This window comes from Microcebus murinus, chromosome 17, assembly GCF_040939455.1.
Source record: "Microcebus murinus isolate Inina chromosome 17, M.murinus_Inina_mat1.0, whole genome shotgun sequence".
Classification (NCBI taxonomy): domain Eukaryota; kingdom Metazoa; phylum Chordata; class Mammalia; order Primates; family Cheirogaleidae; genus Microcebus; species Microcebus murinus.
In genome coordinates this window covers 57719690-57734889 of record NC_134120.1, presented here as the reverse complement: position 1 = coordinate 57734889, position 15200 = coordinate 57719690, and the positions used below count along the sequence as shown (strand labels likewise).

The 15200-nt window shown below is 36.7% G+C and overlaps 1 protein-coding gene across 5 annotated transcripts in view; it reads left to right on the top strand.

Moving 5' to 3' along the window:
- The window catches only part of CEP192 (centrosomal protein 192), a 126989-nt gene that overhangs the window by 28259 nt on the left and 83530 nt on the right, over positions 1–15200 (top strand). For all 5 annotated transcript variants that reach the window (XR_012912821.1, XR_012912820.1, XM_075993697.1 and 2 more), the window contains exons 9-12: positions 143–275; positions 1841–1968; positions 11938–12298; positions 13079–13222. Coding sequence is in view for 3 of the 5 variants with exons in the window: in XM_075993697.1 (XP_075849812.1) it covers positions 143–275; positions 1841–1968; positions 11938–12298; positions 13079–13222 (766 nt within the window). In the remaining 2 variants the exon portion in view is untranslated. The remainder of the gene's footprint in view (positions 1–142; positions 276–1840; positions 1969–11937; positions 12299–13078; positions 13223–15200) is intronic.

Genomic DNA, 15200 nt, shown 5'->3' with positions numbered 1-15200 from the left:
TGTTTTTTTTTTTTAATTTCTTCTACATTTATTACCTGGCATCCTTCAGTAAAGCAGCCATTGTCTACTCCCCATGTTTTCCCCCTCAGAATGTTTAATTTTAATTTTAAAGATGAATATAGCTAAGATATTCTTTCAACAGGCAAATGAAAATAGGAGCTTTCAGTCGGAAGATAACAGCTGTCTGATTTCCCATGGCTCACATTCTTCAGACACTTCTGAAACGACTCACATAGAGTCTGAAGAAGGCCAAGTTGTCTGTCTACCTGTGGCTGGTAAGTATTGGAATATTCCCTTGTTTTAAAGTTCTATTGACTTTACCTTTTTTAAAAAAATTATTTCTTTAGTATTATTTAGCATATATTAAACTTTTTCTCCCCTCAAATCTTTATGGTCTAAAATTTTTCTAAAGAGCTTTTAATAATGTCAGAGTAAATTGGTGTTATAGAAATACTGTAATATTCATTTCTTGGATTAAAATATTATGAATGATTATATTATCTTAAGCCATTAAGAATTAGATATGAATTCTCTCAGATTACATTTATTTATTTTATTGCTTTCCAGCCTTTTGGCTAAGATCAAATGTATGTATGTATGTATGTATGTATGTATGTATGTATTTATTTATTTATTTATTTATTTATTTTTTTGAGACAGAGTCTCGCTTTGTTGTCCAGGCTAGAGTGAGTGCCGTGGCGTCAGCCTAGCTCACAGCAACCTCAAACTCCTGGGCTCGAGTGATCCTTCTGCCTCAGCCTCCCGAGTAGCTGGGACTACAGGCATGTGCCACCATGCCCGGCTAATTTTTTATATATATATCAGTTGGCCAATTAATTTCTTTCTATTTATAGTAGAGACGGGGTCTCGCTCTTGCTCAGGCTGGTTTTGAACTCCTGACCTTGAGCAATCCGCCCGCCTCGGCCTCCCAAGAGCTAGGATTACAGGCGTGAGCCACAGTGCCCGGCCCTTATTTATTTATTTATTGAGACAGAATCTCATTCTGTTGCCCAGGCTAGAGTGAGTGTGGTGGCGTCAGCCTAGCTCACAGCAACCTCAAACTCCTGGGCTCAAGCAATCCTGCTGCCTCAGCCTCCCGAGTAGCTGGGACTACAGGCATGCACCACCATGCCCGGCTAATTTTTTCTATGTATATTAGTTGACCAATTAATTTCTTTCTATTTATAGTAGAGACGGGGTCTCGCTCTTGCTCAGGCTGGTCTTGAACTCCTGACCTTGAGCAGTCCGCCCCCCTCATCCTCCCAGAGTGCTGGGATTACAGGCATGAGCCACCGCGCCCGGCCTAATATATTTTCTTTAATTGGTTTTTTAGAGCCAGGGTCTCGCTCTGTTGTCCAGTCTGGAGTGCAGCAGTGATCACAGCTCACTGCTACCTGGAACTCCTGGGTTCAAGCAGTCCTCCCACCTCAGTCTTCCAAGAAGTTAGGACTACATACATGCATCACCATGCCCGAGTAATTTTTTTAAAAAGTTTTTGTAAAGACAGGGTCTTGCTTGGGCTGGTCTCAAACTCCTGGCCTTAAGCAATCCTTCTGCCTTAGCCTCCCAACATGCTGAGATTACAGGTGTGAGCCACCATGCCTAGCCCTATGAATTCTCTCTGTGTGATAGCAGTTTGTCATGTTTATTATAGCCTTTTACTGTTGCTTATTTTCTCATATGCAAATTGCTGAATTTGTCATAAAATAGGTTATTTTATGACCTATTTTATGTTTATTTTAGGTTTACATAAAATAATTTGACTATTGAGAAGCAGTTATTACATTAGATTGCTCAGACTTTGACATTGGTTCATTATCTTTTTTTCTTTATTTTTCAGATAATTCTATAGGTACTGGAGATAGTAGAAGGCATATAGATGGTGTCTTACCATTTTCCTCTAGCACTTGGAGAATTGAGAAAGAAAAGGTAGAAAATTTGAAGGGTATTGGTCCAGATCTTAGCAGAGTAAGTTTGTATGTATTTTCTTAAAGTTTTCTGTGAAAAGAAATAAGGAGTCTTTTGTGTTTATAAGATATTAGGTGTTTTTTAATGAAACAAGTATTGCTGACTTCTGAAAGATATAGAAAAAGTACAAAAATCATTACTGATTATGTTTCCATGTGTTTTTGTATCTTTGATATCACTAAGATCATATTAGTATATAATTGTATATATTTGAATATTTAATAACTTACATTTAAATTATTCATTTGAAAAGTTCTTTAATCTAATGTCCAATCATTAAATAAGAAAGCCAACTGATCACTTTTTACCTTGCTCAAGCATATTTATTTTTCATTATTTCAGTTTTTTCTGTTTGTTGATGACACCCCATTTCTCCTATGCTTTCATTTCTGAGTCTTACCATTCTTCAACCCCTTTTTGGTAACTTATGAAGGGGATTATAGAGTGGTTTTAACTATTAATATTTACTGGGAGTGTGTATGCTCATATATTAATATAAAATAGTCATTTTATTCTTATAATAATCTCTTGTGTGTATTAAAGCAGCAAGAGAGATGGGATTGTCATTTTAAGGGAGGTGAAATTCAGAAGACCTGAATCCTTGTCAGTATGTCTTCAAGCCTGTGTCTTAGATTTGTTCTTTCCTATTTATTTCCATTATACCTATTCAAGTTCAAGGTGTTATTAACCATGTCTGACTTACTGTCCTATCTACAGTATTCTTACTATTCTGTCTTGTTTTTCACCACCAGACTAATCTTTCCTTTCCTTTCCTTTCCTTTCCTTTCCTTTCCTTTCCTTTCCTTTCCTTTCCTTTCCTTTCCTTTCCCTTTCCCTTTCCCTTTCCCTTTCCCTTTCCCTTTCCCTTTCCCTTTCCCTTTCCCTTTCCCTTTCCCTTTCCCTTTCCCTTTCCCTTTCCCTTTCCCTTTCCCTTTCCCTTTCCCTTTCCCTTTCCCTTTCCCTTTCCCTTTCCTTCTCTCTCTCTCTTTTTCTCTTTCTCTTTCTCCTTCTCTTTCTCTTTTTTTTAAGACACATCACTGTCAAACAGATTAATCTTGTTACAGTGGCTTTTTTTGTATGTATAATATTCTCTATGTTCCTGTGTTTCAAGTTGTTAGTTCTTAAGGTATAGTATAGTCTGGCCTCATGTTATCTCTCTCTTTTAGTTTTTACTTTTTTGTTCTTTTCTTCCCTCATCCAAATTATGATCATCTTTCCAGTCTCACGTCAAGTCCCTAGTTACTTTTTAATAACTCTAGCCTACATTAATTTGTTTGAATGCCTATTACAATAATTATATTCTACGGTATGGTACTTTATTACATACAGAAATATACATAAGTATATTCAGTATATTCAGAAGAAGCCTATTTCAGGAATTTGCAACTCCTCAGAGGAACCAGTTACATACAAATAAAGTACAAAGCCTCTTCTCTCAGATAACCAGAACAGATGTTCCAGAGTCCATGGATTTTTCCTCCTAGGACTCTGTTGTGTTATTATGTTGTTATGCATAATTATTGGTGTGTATGTGTAGTCGATGCAGTTTTATAATTTTAATATATTTAGATAATGGATTTCCAGTTCTCAGCAATTAGTGATAGCAAATTAACAAGTAAGAAAGAGATGGCATCTGTTAGTTGTCTTGAGTTTTGTTAAAATGTGATAGTTGATAAGTTTTATAAACATGTCAATCTGTGGCCATTTAAATTTAGGCTAAGGATCTTGAGTTTTACAAGAGTCTTGAGTTTTACATTTTACTAATTAGTGACTGTATGTCATTACAAACAAATTTTAATATGATTCAGTATGGTTCACAAATTGCTAGGGAATCTTGGTCAGGTCATTTCAACTGAGAACTTTCAGGTACCCTCTTGGTGATAGAAGTGGTGCTGAGTGGTATGGGTCATACACAGATAATCTCCCTTCATGAAAAATAATAGGAAAATAAAAGAAATACTTAAATTACTGTAAAGTAAAGCAGAGTCCTGGTTATTGAATCTCATAGCACCTACTAAAGGAAGTCTCCAAGTTCTGATTGAGTTATATTCTAAAAGTTTTTGAAGATTGGAATTCTTCCTCTGTAAGTAAAAACGTAATTTCTGATGATCCATTTCTAGTCCATCTTTTTAGAAAATATTTATTTAGTTAAGGTGATCAGGTTCTGTCGGAGTCTCTAGGCCTCTGATGCTAGATCCCCTCGGAAGCCACGCAGGAAGGGAGTGAGTGTGGAGGCTTGGCTTGGGCTGGTCTCTTCTAGCTGAGGATCAGGACGGGATCTGGAATGAACACGTTCATCAAAGCTTTATTGTTTGGATGGGGAAAAAAATCTCTACTCGTAGGTCAGGCTTATAATATATTACTTTATTTCATGAAATGTCGATTATTTTTCCCATATTTTGAGATCATGCAGCAGTTTGTGTTTCTGAGATAACAATATTGTGTCCTTGACTTGGCAAGATTAGTAGCCCACTTTTCTTATTGAATGACATCTACAGAACTCAGAAACATCAGCTACCATCTTAAGCAAATTTATTTATTTCTTGTTATAATATTATTGTATATAAGAAATAGAGATTCTTTCCCCCACTAAAGTGTTGTAAATTGGGGAGGGGTGTTTCGATTTGCAGGTGTATGGGTGTCATCTGGTGGTGAAAGCTGTCCATACCTAAAAAGAAAAAAACTCAAAAAAATTATCAAAGGACGTTAGTTGTTATCAACTTAATATTTGAATGAGTTCTTTGATAGCTGAATCATAATATTTTAGTCTCTTTCAGAATTCTCCCATTCTGTTTTATTCTTTATTACATTTATCTTTTATTACCTATTGTTACATAAACATTTTTCACCTATTAGAATCCATCATTGTTCTCTGCTCCAGGACCATCCATGGTTTTCCCATCATCCAGCATTTTCTTATACTATTATATAATAATTTTGGTGTGAGTTTTACATCTGGATTAATTTCTTCTCACTGCGTATTTGTCCAGTATTTATTAAAATAATGCTTACTTTTTTGCTTTATTCTGTGCATCTCTATTTTTTGCATATTAAATATATTTTTAATTTTAATTAAAAATTCTGATAAAATATATATAACATCAAATTTACCATCTTAACCATTTTAACTGTACAGTTAGTAAAGTTAAATACATTTACATTGTGCAACCAATCTCCAGAACTCTTTTCAGCTTACAAAACTGAAACTCTATACCCATTAAACAACAACTGTCCATTAACCCATGGCAACCATTATTCTGTTTTCTGTCTCTGTGAATTTGGCTACTCTAGGTACCTCATGTAAGTGGAATCATACAATACGTGTCCTTCTATGTTTGGTTTAGTTCATTAAGCATAATATTTTCAAGATCTGTTTATGTTGTAGCATATATCAAAATTTCATTTTTTATGGCTGAATAATATTCCATAATATATGCCACATTTTATTTATCTCTTTATCCAATGGACACTTGACTGTTTCTGCCTTTTGGCTATTGAGAATAATACTGCTATGAACATTGATGTACACATACCTGTTCGAGTCCTTGCTTTCATTTATTTTGGATATATACCTAAGAATGAAATTTCTGGGTTGTGTGGTAGTTCTGTGTTTAATGTTTGGGGAACTGCCATAATGGTTTAAAGAGTAGCTGCACCAGTTCACATTATACCAGCAATATACCAGGGTTCCAATTTCTCTATATCCTAGCCAACACTCCTTATTTTCCCTCTTTTTGATTATAGTAATCCTAATGGGTGTGAAGTGGTCTCTCATCGTGGTTTTAATGTGCATTTCCCTAATGATTAGTGATGTTGAACATCTTTTCATGTCCTTATTAGCCATTTGTATGTCTTCCATAGGGTAGAGTCTATACTTCCATGGGTATAGAGTTTCAGTTTTGTAAGCTGATCCATGTGTTGTGTAGAAGTGACTGATTTCTATTTATTTTGGGATTTTTCTAGTTACGTTTTTGTTATTGATTTTTAGTTTAATTCCATTGTGGTCCGAGAGCAGACATTGTATGATTACTGTTCTAAATTTGTTAAGGTGTGTTTTATGGCCCAGAATGTCTTCTGTCTTGATGAATTGTTCTATGCGAGCTTAAGAAGAATATGTATTCTGGTGTTTTAGGATAGAGTGTTCTATAGATGTTCATTATATATAGTTGATGGTGTTGTTCAGTTCAACTGTGACCTTACTGATTTTCTTTCTGCTAGATTTCTATTTCTGATAGAGGGTGTTGAAGCCTCCAACTGTGATAGTAGATTTGTGTGTTTTTCCTTGCAAAATACATATGGCAAAAACTGATTGAAGTGCAAGTATGCCAATTTTTGATATATGTATTTTATTAATAACGTTCTATTTTGTGGGGTTCATACACTTTAAGAATTGTTATGTCTTCTTAGAGAATTGACCCCTTTATCATTATATAATGCCCTTGTTCATCCCTGATAGCTTTCCTTGCTTTGAAGTCTACTCTGTCTGAAATTAGTATAGCTAATCCTGCTTTCTTAGTTTACTGTTTTCATGGATATCTTTCTCCATTTGCTTTTAACTTTACATGTAAACTAGGTTTCTTGTAGAGAACACATAGTTGGGCCTGTTTTTTGATTCTCTGAAAATCTTTCTTTTAGTTGGTGTACCTAGACTATTGACATTGAAAGTGATTATTGATATAGTTGGATTAATATATACCATATTTATTACTGTTTTCTATTTGTTGTCCTTATTTTTTGTTCCTATTTTGGTTTTCTTTGCTGTTTGTGCTTTTAATTCAGCATTTTATATATATTTTCTCTTCTTTCTTAGCATATCAGGTATAATTATTTATATTTTACACTTTATTAAGTGGTATTAGTCGTTCTAGAGTTTGCAGTATACATTTGCAGCTAATCCATGCCCACTTTCAAATAACACTATGTTGATTCAGAGTTTGAGTACCTTATAATAGCAAAACATTCCTAATTCCTCCCTCCTGCCACCTTGTCATTCATTTGTCATTGCTGTCATTCATTTCACTTAGCTATAAGTTTACATAAGTGCATGTCTATACACACATATATTAATACATACATATACATACATATATAAGCATATATAATTGATATTATTATTTTGAACAAACTGTTATCTGTTAGGTCAATTAAATAAAAGAAAAATAAGGTTTTGTTTGTTTGTTTGTTTTTTGAGTCAGAGTCTCACTCTGTTGCCCGGTCTAGAGTGCCATGGCGTCAGCCTAGCTCACAGCAACTTCAAACTCCTAGGCTTAAGCTAGCCTCCTGTGTCAGCCTCCTGAGAGTAGCTGGGTATACAGGCATGCACCACCATGCCCAGCTAATTTTTTCTATATATTTTTAGTTGTCCAATTAATTTCTTTCTATTTTTAGTAGAGACAGAGTCTTGATCTTGCTCAGGCTTGTCTCTAACTCCTGACCTCTAGCGATCCGCCCGCCTCTGCCTCCCAGAGTGCTAGGATTATAGGTGGGAGCCACCACACCTAGCCAAGAAAAATTTTTATTTTACCTTCACTTATTCTGTCTTTGATGTTCTTCCTTTCTCTTATAGATACAAGTTTCTGACCTATATTATTTCCCTTCTCTCAAAAGAACTTTTTGAAGACGTTTCCTGCAAGATAAGTCCTAACTGTCAACAAATACCCTCAATTTTGTTTTTCTGAGAAAATATTTCCCTTTTCCTTTTAAGGATAATTTCTCAGGGTAGAGAATTCTAGGTTGGTGTTTTTTTTCTCAACTCTTTAAATATTTTGCTCCACTGCATTTTTACTTGTATGGTTTCTGAGGAAACATCGGATGTCATTCTTATTTTTGTTCCTTTATAAGTAAAGTGATTTCCCCCACCTTTGAATATTTGCTTTATCTTTGATTTTCTGTAGTTTGAAAATGATATGCTTAGGTGTGTTTTTTGTTTTTGTTTTTTTGTCCTTTACCCTGCTTGGTGTTCTGTGAGCTTCCTGGATATGTGGTTTGGTATCTGCCATTAATTTAGGGAAATTCTCACTCATTATTGTTGCAAATATTTCTTCTTTTCCTCTCTCTCTTCTTCTGATAGTCCCATTATGCATTATGTTACACCTTTTATAGCTGTCCTGTAGTTCTTTGGCACTTTGTTTTCTTCCTTCTTTTTTCTCTTTGCTTTTCAGTTTTGGAAGTTTCTATTGACATATCCTCAAATTCGGAGTATCTTTCCTGTGTTGTATCCAGTCTACTAATGACCCCATCAAAGGCATTCTTCCTGTGTTACAACAGAGTTTTTGATTTCTACAATTTTTTTGTTCTTAGAAGTTCCATCTCTCTGCTTACATTGCCCATCTATCTGCTCTTGCGTGACTGTCTACTTCATCCATTAGAGCTCATAGCATACTAATCATACTTGCTTTAACTTTCTGGTCTGATAATTCTAACATTTCTGCCATCTCTGGTTCTGATGCTTACTGTTTCTCTTCAAACTATGTTTTTTGTCTTTTAGTACACTTTGTAATTTTTTCTTGATAGCTGGACATGATGTACCAAGTAAAAACAACCTACTATAAATCAGCCTTTAGTAATGTGGTGGTAAGGTGTTGGGGGAGGGAAGGCATTCCCTAAATCTGTGATTCAATCTCAATCATTTAGTGATCCTCTGCCTTTGTTTTTTTGTTTGTTTGTTTGTTTTTGAGACAGAGTCTTGCTTTGTTGCCCAGGCTAGAGTGAGTGCCATGGCTGCAGCCTAGCTCACAGCAACCTCAAACTCCTGGGTTCAAGCAATCCTCCTGCCTCAGCCTCCCGAGTAGCTGGGACTACAGGCATGCACCACCATGCCCGGCTAATTTTTCTATATATATCAGTTGGCCAATTAATTTCTTTCTATTTATAGTAGAGATGGTTTGGCTCTTGCTCAGGCTGATTTTGAACTCCTGACCTTGAGCAATTCTCCCACCTTTGTCCTCCCAGAGTGCTAGGATTACAGGCGTGAGCCACTACTCCAGGCGGATCCTCTGCCTTTGGACTGAACTTCGCAAGTGTTTCTGAGTTTTCTCCTCCCCTTTAGGTTGGACAAAATGGCTAGAGGAAACTGCAGTTGGATATTCCCCTCCCCCAGGTTTTACTTAGGTTCTGATTCAACCGGTGTAGGTTAGGGTCTCCTTAATTAGTTATCCTGAGGGCAGACCTTGTTAAGAACAACAAATGGTTCTTAAGCCTATTTCAAAAGGGCTCCTTTTTCCCTTCCCTCTGCTGGATGCCCATAGGGATTTTTCTGCAATATTTGTTGTGAGAACCTGATCAAACTCCTGGAGGTAAAATTCACAAAAGCATGGGGACCCAGCTATGAGTGGGCCCCTTGAGTTTTCCACACTAAGCCTGCAGCAATTCAGTGATTACAGTTCAGGTTTTGCTGTCCTGGCACTGGTTACTGCACAGGTTTCTGATTAGAAGTGTGGACGGAAAAAAATCCAAGCCCTGAAATATTTGAAAGAAGTTTATTCTGAGCCAAATTTGAGGACCATGACCCGGAGCCACTCTCAAGAAGCCTTGAGCAAGTGGGCTCGCTGTGGCTGGGTTACAGTTCAGATTTATACATTTTCAGAGAGACTGGGTTACAGGCAAGGTCACAAATCAATACATGAGAGGCATACATTGGTTTGGCCCAAAAAGGTGGGACATCTCGAAGCGGGGGCTTACAGGTTATAGGTGGGTTTAAAGATTCTTTGGCTGGCAATTGGCTGAGAGGGTTAGACTTTATCTAGAAGACCAGAAAGGATATGCTTATTTTAAGATAAGGTTGTGGGCACTCTGGGAGGTCCAGACAGGAGGACATTTTAAATTTACAATAGGCACCTGCTAGGATGTTTTAAGATGCTTTAAATTTAAGAATAGGCGCCTGCTAGGATGCTCAGTTAAGACATTCTAGATTTATGTTAGGCATCTGCCAGGATGCTTGAGTTAAGACAGGGGCTTCTTATCTTTTAGGTGATGTTAATGCCATACCAGAATCAGGTCAGGAAGCAAACCACTGCTTCGTTTGGTTAACAAAAGCTGCTTAGTAGGAATCTACCCTTTGTCAGCCTAACCCAGCTGGCCTCCTTAGGAAGGAGTTTTTAGCAAAAAATTGGAGTTCAGTCCTCAGAAGTTTATGCGCTGACATGTTGTGATTCTCTGTTTCCACCTGTGTCTCCATTTTTGGAGGCAGAAGTTTATCCTGTGACCTTCAGATCTAAGAATAGTTGTTGGTTTCTCAGTTTGTTCATCTTTACTTGTCAGGATGTAGTGGCGACTTTCTAGCTCTTTACATGACAAACTGGAAGCTAGAAGTTGTAACTACCTTCTTTATTCAAGATGGTTTTAAGTTACTTTATGGTTGAGAAAGCTAGTTTTCCACATCCCGGTTCTTTTCAGTCTTTGCTAATTTTTGTCATATATGAAAAGTAGTTATCTACTTTTAAATGACATTTCTTTGTCATTTTTGTCTTTTTCTATTGGAGTATTAATGTTTTAACTATTGATTTTATAAACTTTCTGTGTTATGGAAATATGTTGATCTTTCTGTGTTTTAGGCTTTGATGTTTGTATTAGTTTCCTAGGGTTGCCAGACAAATTACCACAATCATACTGGCTTAAAACAACATAAATTTATTCCCTCACAGTTCTGGAGGCCAAAATTCTGAAGTCAAGGTGTTTGTTGGCAGGGCACTACTCCCTCCTGAGGTTCTAGGGGAGAATCCTTCCCGGCCTCTCCCAGCTCCTGGTAGCTCCTGACGCTCCTTGGCTTATAGCAACATCACTTCTAGTCTCTGTCTCAGTGTTCACTCAGCTTTGTCCTCTGTGTCTGAAATTTTCTTCTCTTTCCTGTTATAAGGACACTGATCATTGTGCTTAGAACTTCCCTAATTCCAGGAAGATCTTATCTTAAGATCCTTTAGTTAATTATGTCTGCAAAAACTTTGTTTCAGGATAAGATCACAATTTATAGGAAATGGGGTTAGGACTTGGACATATCTTTTTTTGAGGGAGGACACAATTCAAGATAATAGAGTGTTGTATTTAGAAGGTGTTATCCATTAAAGAATATAAAACTATCATCTGTGATTTTTCATAGTACTTTTACATCTAAATCTTTAAGTCATCTGGAATTTATTTGAATATAATGTAGAGATGTAAGTTTATTTTTATATAATGTTAGCAAATCACCCAATTCATAAAAGGTGGCACTAAGATTTGAACCGTGTTTTATTCCAAAGTTAGCATCTTTTCCATTAATTAGAACTACATCCTTTTAATATTTTAACTTTAAAAATCTTTGCCTGTCAGGCTGTGTTTCTTATTGTTCATCTTATTATAACAGATAGGACTGCTATTAATAGGTTTTATTGGCACCTGAGATCATGGTGGTAGCAGTGTTTAAAAACAGTATTGCAGGCGCTTGAGTCCCTTTCAGCAGTTGTTATTTTAGGAAGAAAAGTGTGTTAGAGAACATAGTTTTGAGACACTGGCTTAATTTGCCAAGACTCGTGCAATTGTTATTGGACTCCTCAGGGGTGTTTATAGTGTCTGTTCTTTTACTCCTATTAAGAGATAATATCTGTGTTTTTAAGGGTTGTTATCCATATTAATTTTATGAGGCTGGTCACACTAATGGGCTTACCAACCTTGTAGAGACTTTTATTGGTGATCATAAAAGTTAAACTGACATTACTATCATCCTGTAATATAATGGACATATAGGATCCACTTTGATATCTTAATATGTTGATATAAGTGTCTCACATGATCATATCATAAAGCTCGGTTCTAGTAAACTGCTTATCATTGCTTCATATAAAATTGAGAATACAGTGAATACTGTATATTCTGTTCTTTTATATAATAAACATTTTATATCAACTATACAATTTTTCCTCATAAATTTTAGAATGAATTATGAAAAACAAAACTTACTGTTGCTCTGTTACTGATTTTTTTTTCTTTTTTTAGGAAAGTGCAAGAGAAGGTGTTTTTGTAAAGATTCTCAGGGCTACCAATGGGAAATTGAACCCTGTTCATTTTCATGACACAAATGTCAATAAAGGTAGTTTTGACCTAACTGACCACGTAAAACAAGGGGCAGAGTCTCCTCATCAAAGTAAACATTTAGCATCAGATTCAGAAACAGTTTTGCATGAGAATGGATGTTTAGACACTGAAACTCCTACAGTGTCCATTCAAAAAAATGTGGACATAGCATCTTTGAAGCCTATTTATGACAAAGAGATTAATTCCAATGATATTCTTTGGTCACCAACTTGTGAAAGGCGAACATGTGAATGTTATGATTCCATTGAGAAGAATAAAGACAGTAAGTGGTCTTTTTTAAAAGAATAAAATTAAAGATACATATAAGATGTTTGTACATTTTGAGTAGGATATATTTCCATGTGGAATTTGCCAGTCTTTCATAAAAATATTTAAGTATTTTATAGGTTAAAAAAATTTTAATCTAGTATAGGGAGGATTACTCAGAAGTAGCATTTTAAATCAGGAATCTAGTGACAAAAGTACCCTGCTAAGTCCTAGCATTCTTTTCCTTTATTGCTCATTATCCATTATAGACTTGATTGTAAGTAATGCTGGCTTATGCATGATCAGAGAGAGACTTTTCTTGTGGGGAAATGGATTTTCCTTTTTCTGACTATTTTTGAGCAGACTTCCATACTGGTTTTTTTGTTGTTATGTTGGGGGTTTTTTTTGTTGTTGTTTGAGACAGTCTCTCTCGGTCACCCAGGCAGTGCAGTGTTGTCATCATAACTCACTGTAATCTCAAACTCCTGGGTTCAAGGGGATCCTCCAGCCTCAGCCTCCTGAGTATCTGGGACTACAGATGTACGCCACCATGCCCAGCTAATTTTTCTATTTTTTTGTAGAGACAGTATCTCGCTCTTGCTCAGGCTGTTCTTGAACTCCTGACCTCAGGCAATCCTCCCACCTCCCAGAGTGTTAGGATTACAGGTGTGAGCCACTGTGTCTGGCCAGTACTGTTGATAACTAAGGCAGTTGTATAAATAAACAATTATTTGAGAATGTTTTATCATTTTAGTTGCTATGTGTCATTGAATATTTTTGGAATTTTATATTTTAGAAACAGATCTCCCACAGAATGTGGTCTATCAAAATGAAGAGGGCAGATGGGTCACTGACCTTGCCTATTATACATCTTTTAATAATGAACAAGATTTAAATACGTCTTTAAGTGATGAGGTAAATGAAGACTTCAGATCTGGTTGTAAGTATATGGATAACCACATTTATTTTACCATTTTCATTGTTTCTCATGATGTTTCTGAGATTACTCATTTATATTGTTCAGCCACATCAGATCTCTTTGGCATATCATTGTTTTCTAGAATTTTTCACTTATTTTCATAGGAACCAAGGCTTAAGTTAGTCAGTCTTAATCATTGCAGAATGAGCTGAGCCAATTCCCTAAGAAAAGACAATGAGTCATGCTAGCACTCTGTTACTTCTGTTTGGAACCTGTGGTATTGTAGGGCTGAAAAGGATTTTAGGCATTGCTCGGTCACTTTAAAAATTCTGTCCTGAGCAAAAGAAATGTTCTGATAAATGAGTAATTATAAAAACCAGTCTCTTCTGCCAAAAAAAAAAAAAAATAGATAAAGAAAAGCCAATCCATTTTGGGGTAAAAGCTAAGAAATGTGGTGGAAATGATAGAAGAGTGACAGAAAGATAATCAAGTCTTAAGGGATAAGAGCATTAAAAGAAACAGGGCCGGCGCAGTAGCTCTCGCCTGTAATCCTAGCTCTCTGGGAGGCCGAGGGGGGCGGATTGCTCGAGGTCAGGAGTTCAAAACCAGCCTGAGCAAGAGCGAGCCCCCTGTCTCTACTATAAATAGAAATAAATTAATTGGCCAACTGATATACATATATATATATAAAAATTAGCCGGGCATGGTGGTGTATGCCTGTAGTCCCAGCTACTCAGGAGGCTGAGGCAGTAGGATCCCTTGAGCCCAGGAGTTTGAGGTTGCTGTGAGCTAGGCAGACGCCATTGCACTCACTCTAGCCTGGGCAACAAAGGGAGACTCTGTCTCAAAAAAAAAAAAAAAAAAGGAAGCACTTAGGTTTGTTAATTAGCATAACCTCTGACAGTGTGAAGACATGAGCTGATTTAGGTCTACAGGATGCTAGGTCAGGGCATTTTGAACCTTAGCCTGTTAAGATGTTGCTGTGCCGCAACCCCTGGTGCCTGGGCACCTCTGTAATGAGAATGAGGAAAGGTGCTCACTGGCTTGTCAAACCCAGTCTTATTTCTGGCAGACTTAGATGATGCCAGGGGAAGAAGTGATTGTCGCTACTGCTGTATAAAAATCTTCCCCTAAATGCTAATGATGTGAAAGTACAGAGATAAATAAGGCATGATTCCAACCCTTAAGAAACTGTCTACCAGCCAAGAAGGTAAGACAAGAATAGAAAACCCAGTGATCAGCATAAGAGACACAAACCGAAAGCTTTTGGAGTTTAGAGAATAAATAACTTTTACATAAGTGGGTAGCAAAAGGATTTCACGCAACAGGTCACTTTTGAGGTAGAGGTTCAACAGGTAGGTAATCTTTTGGGGGCATGAGAAATTTCAAATGGAAGGAACACCCAATTGAACGAGAATGAGGTAGTGAAGCATGGGCATGTTTGAAAAGGTGAATGGTCAAATGTGGCTAGCAGCCTTTATGGCAAGATGAAGGGAGAGCAGGCACTATGAGACTAAGAGATGCAGCTGAGGTAAGTAGGGCCAGGGAGTGAGTGGATGGAGTTTGGACTACCATGGCAAAGAGCTGAGGTTTGTTTGGTGAGCAGTGGGTTGTTGCCACTCCAACTTGCTTTGTGAATCTTCTTCTGGCAGTGATGATCTCTTGAATTGGGAGAGTTTTTAGGATATTGTAGAAATCTAGGTGTCACAGTGAAAATTAAAAGAAGGTAGCTAACAAAAGACATAGAAGTGAAATGATTAGGATTTGGTGGCTGGATTTCAGAGGACAGTAGAGAAGCAAGAAAAGAGTGAGGCTTGCCATCTGAATTACCGGGAAAGTGGCAACACTGTTCGCTGAGGTAGAGGAAATCAGAAGAGATTGTAGATTTTTTTGGGTGATTGTGGTTTGTAGTGGAGGTAACTACAACTACATTTTCAGTAGTTGGAAATACAGGTCAGAAATTTGAAGGTAAGTTACCATTAGGACTTGATCAATGATA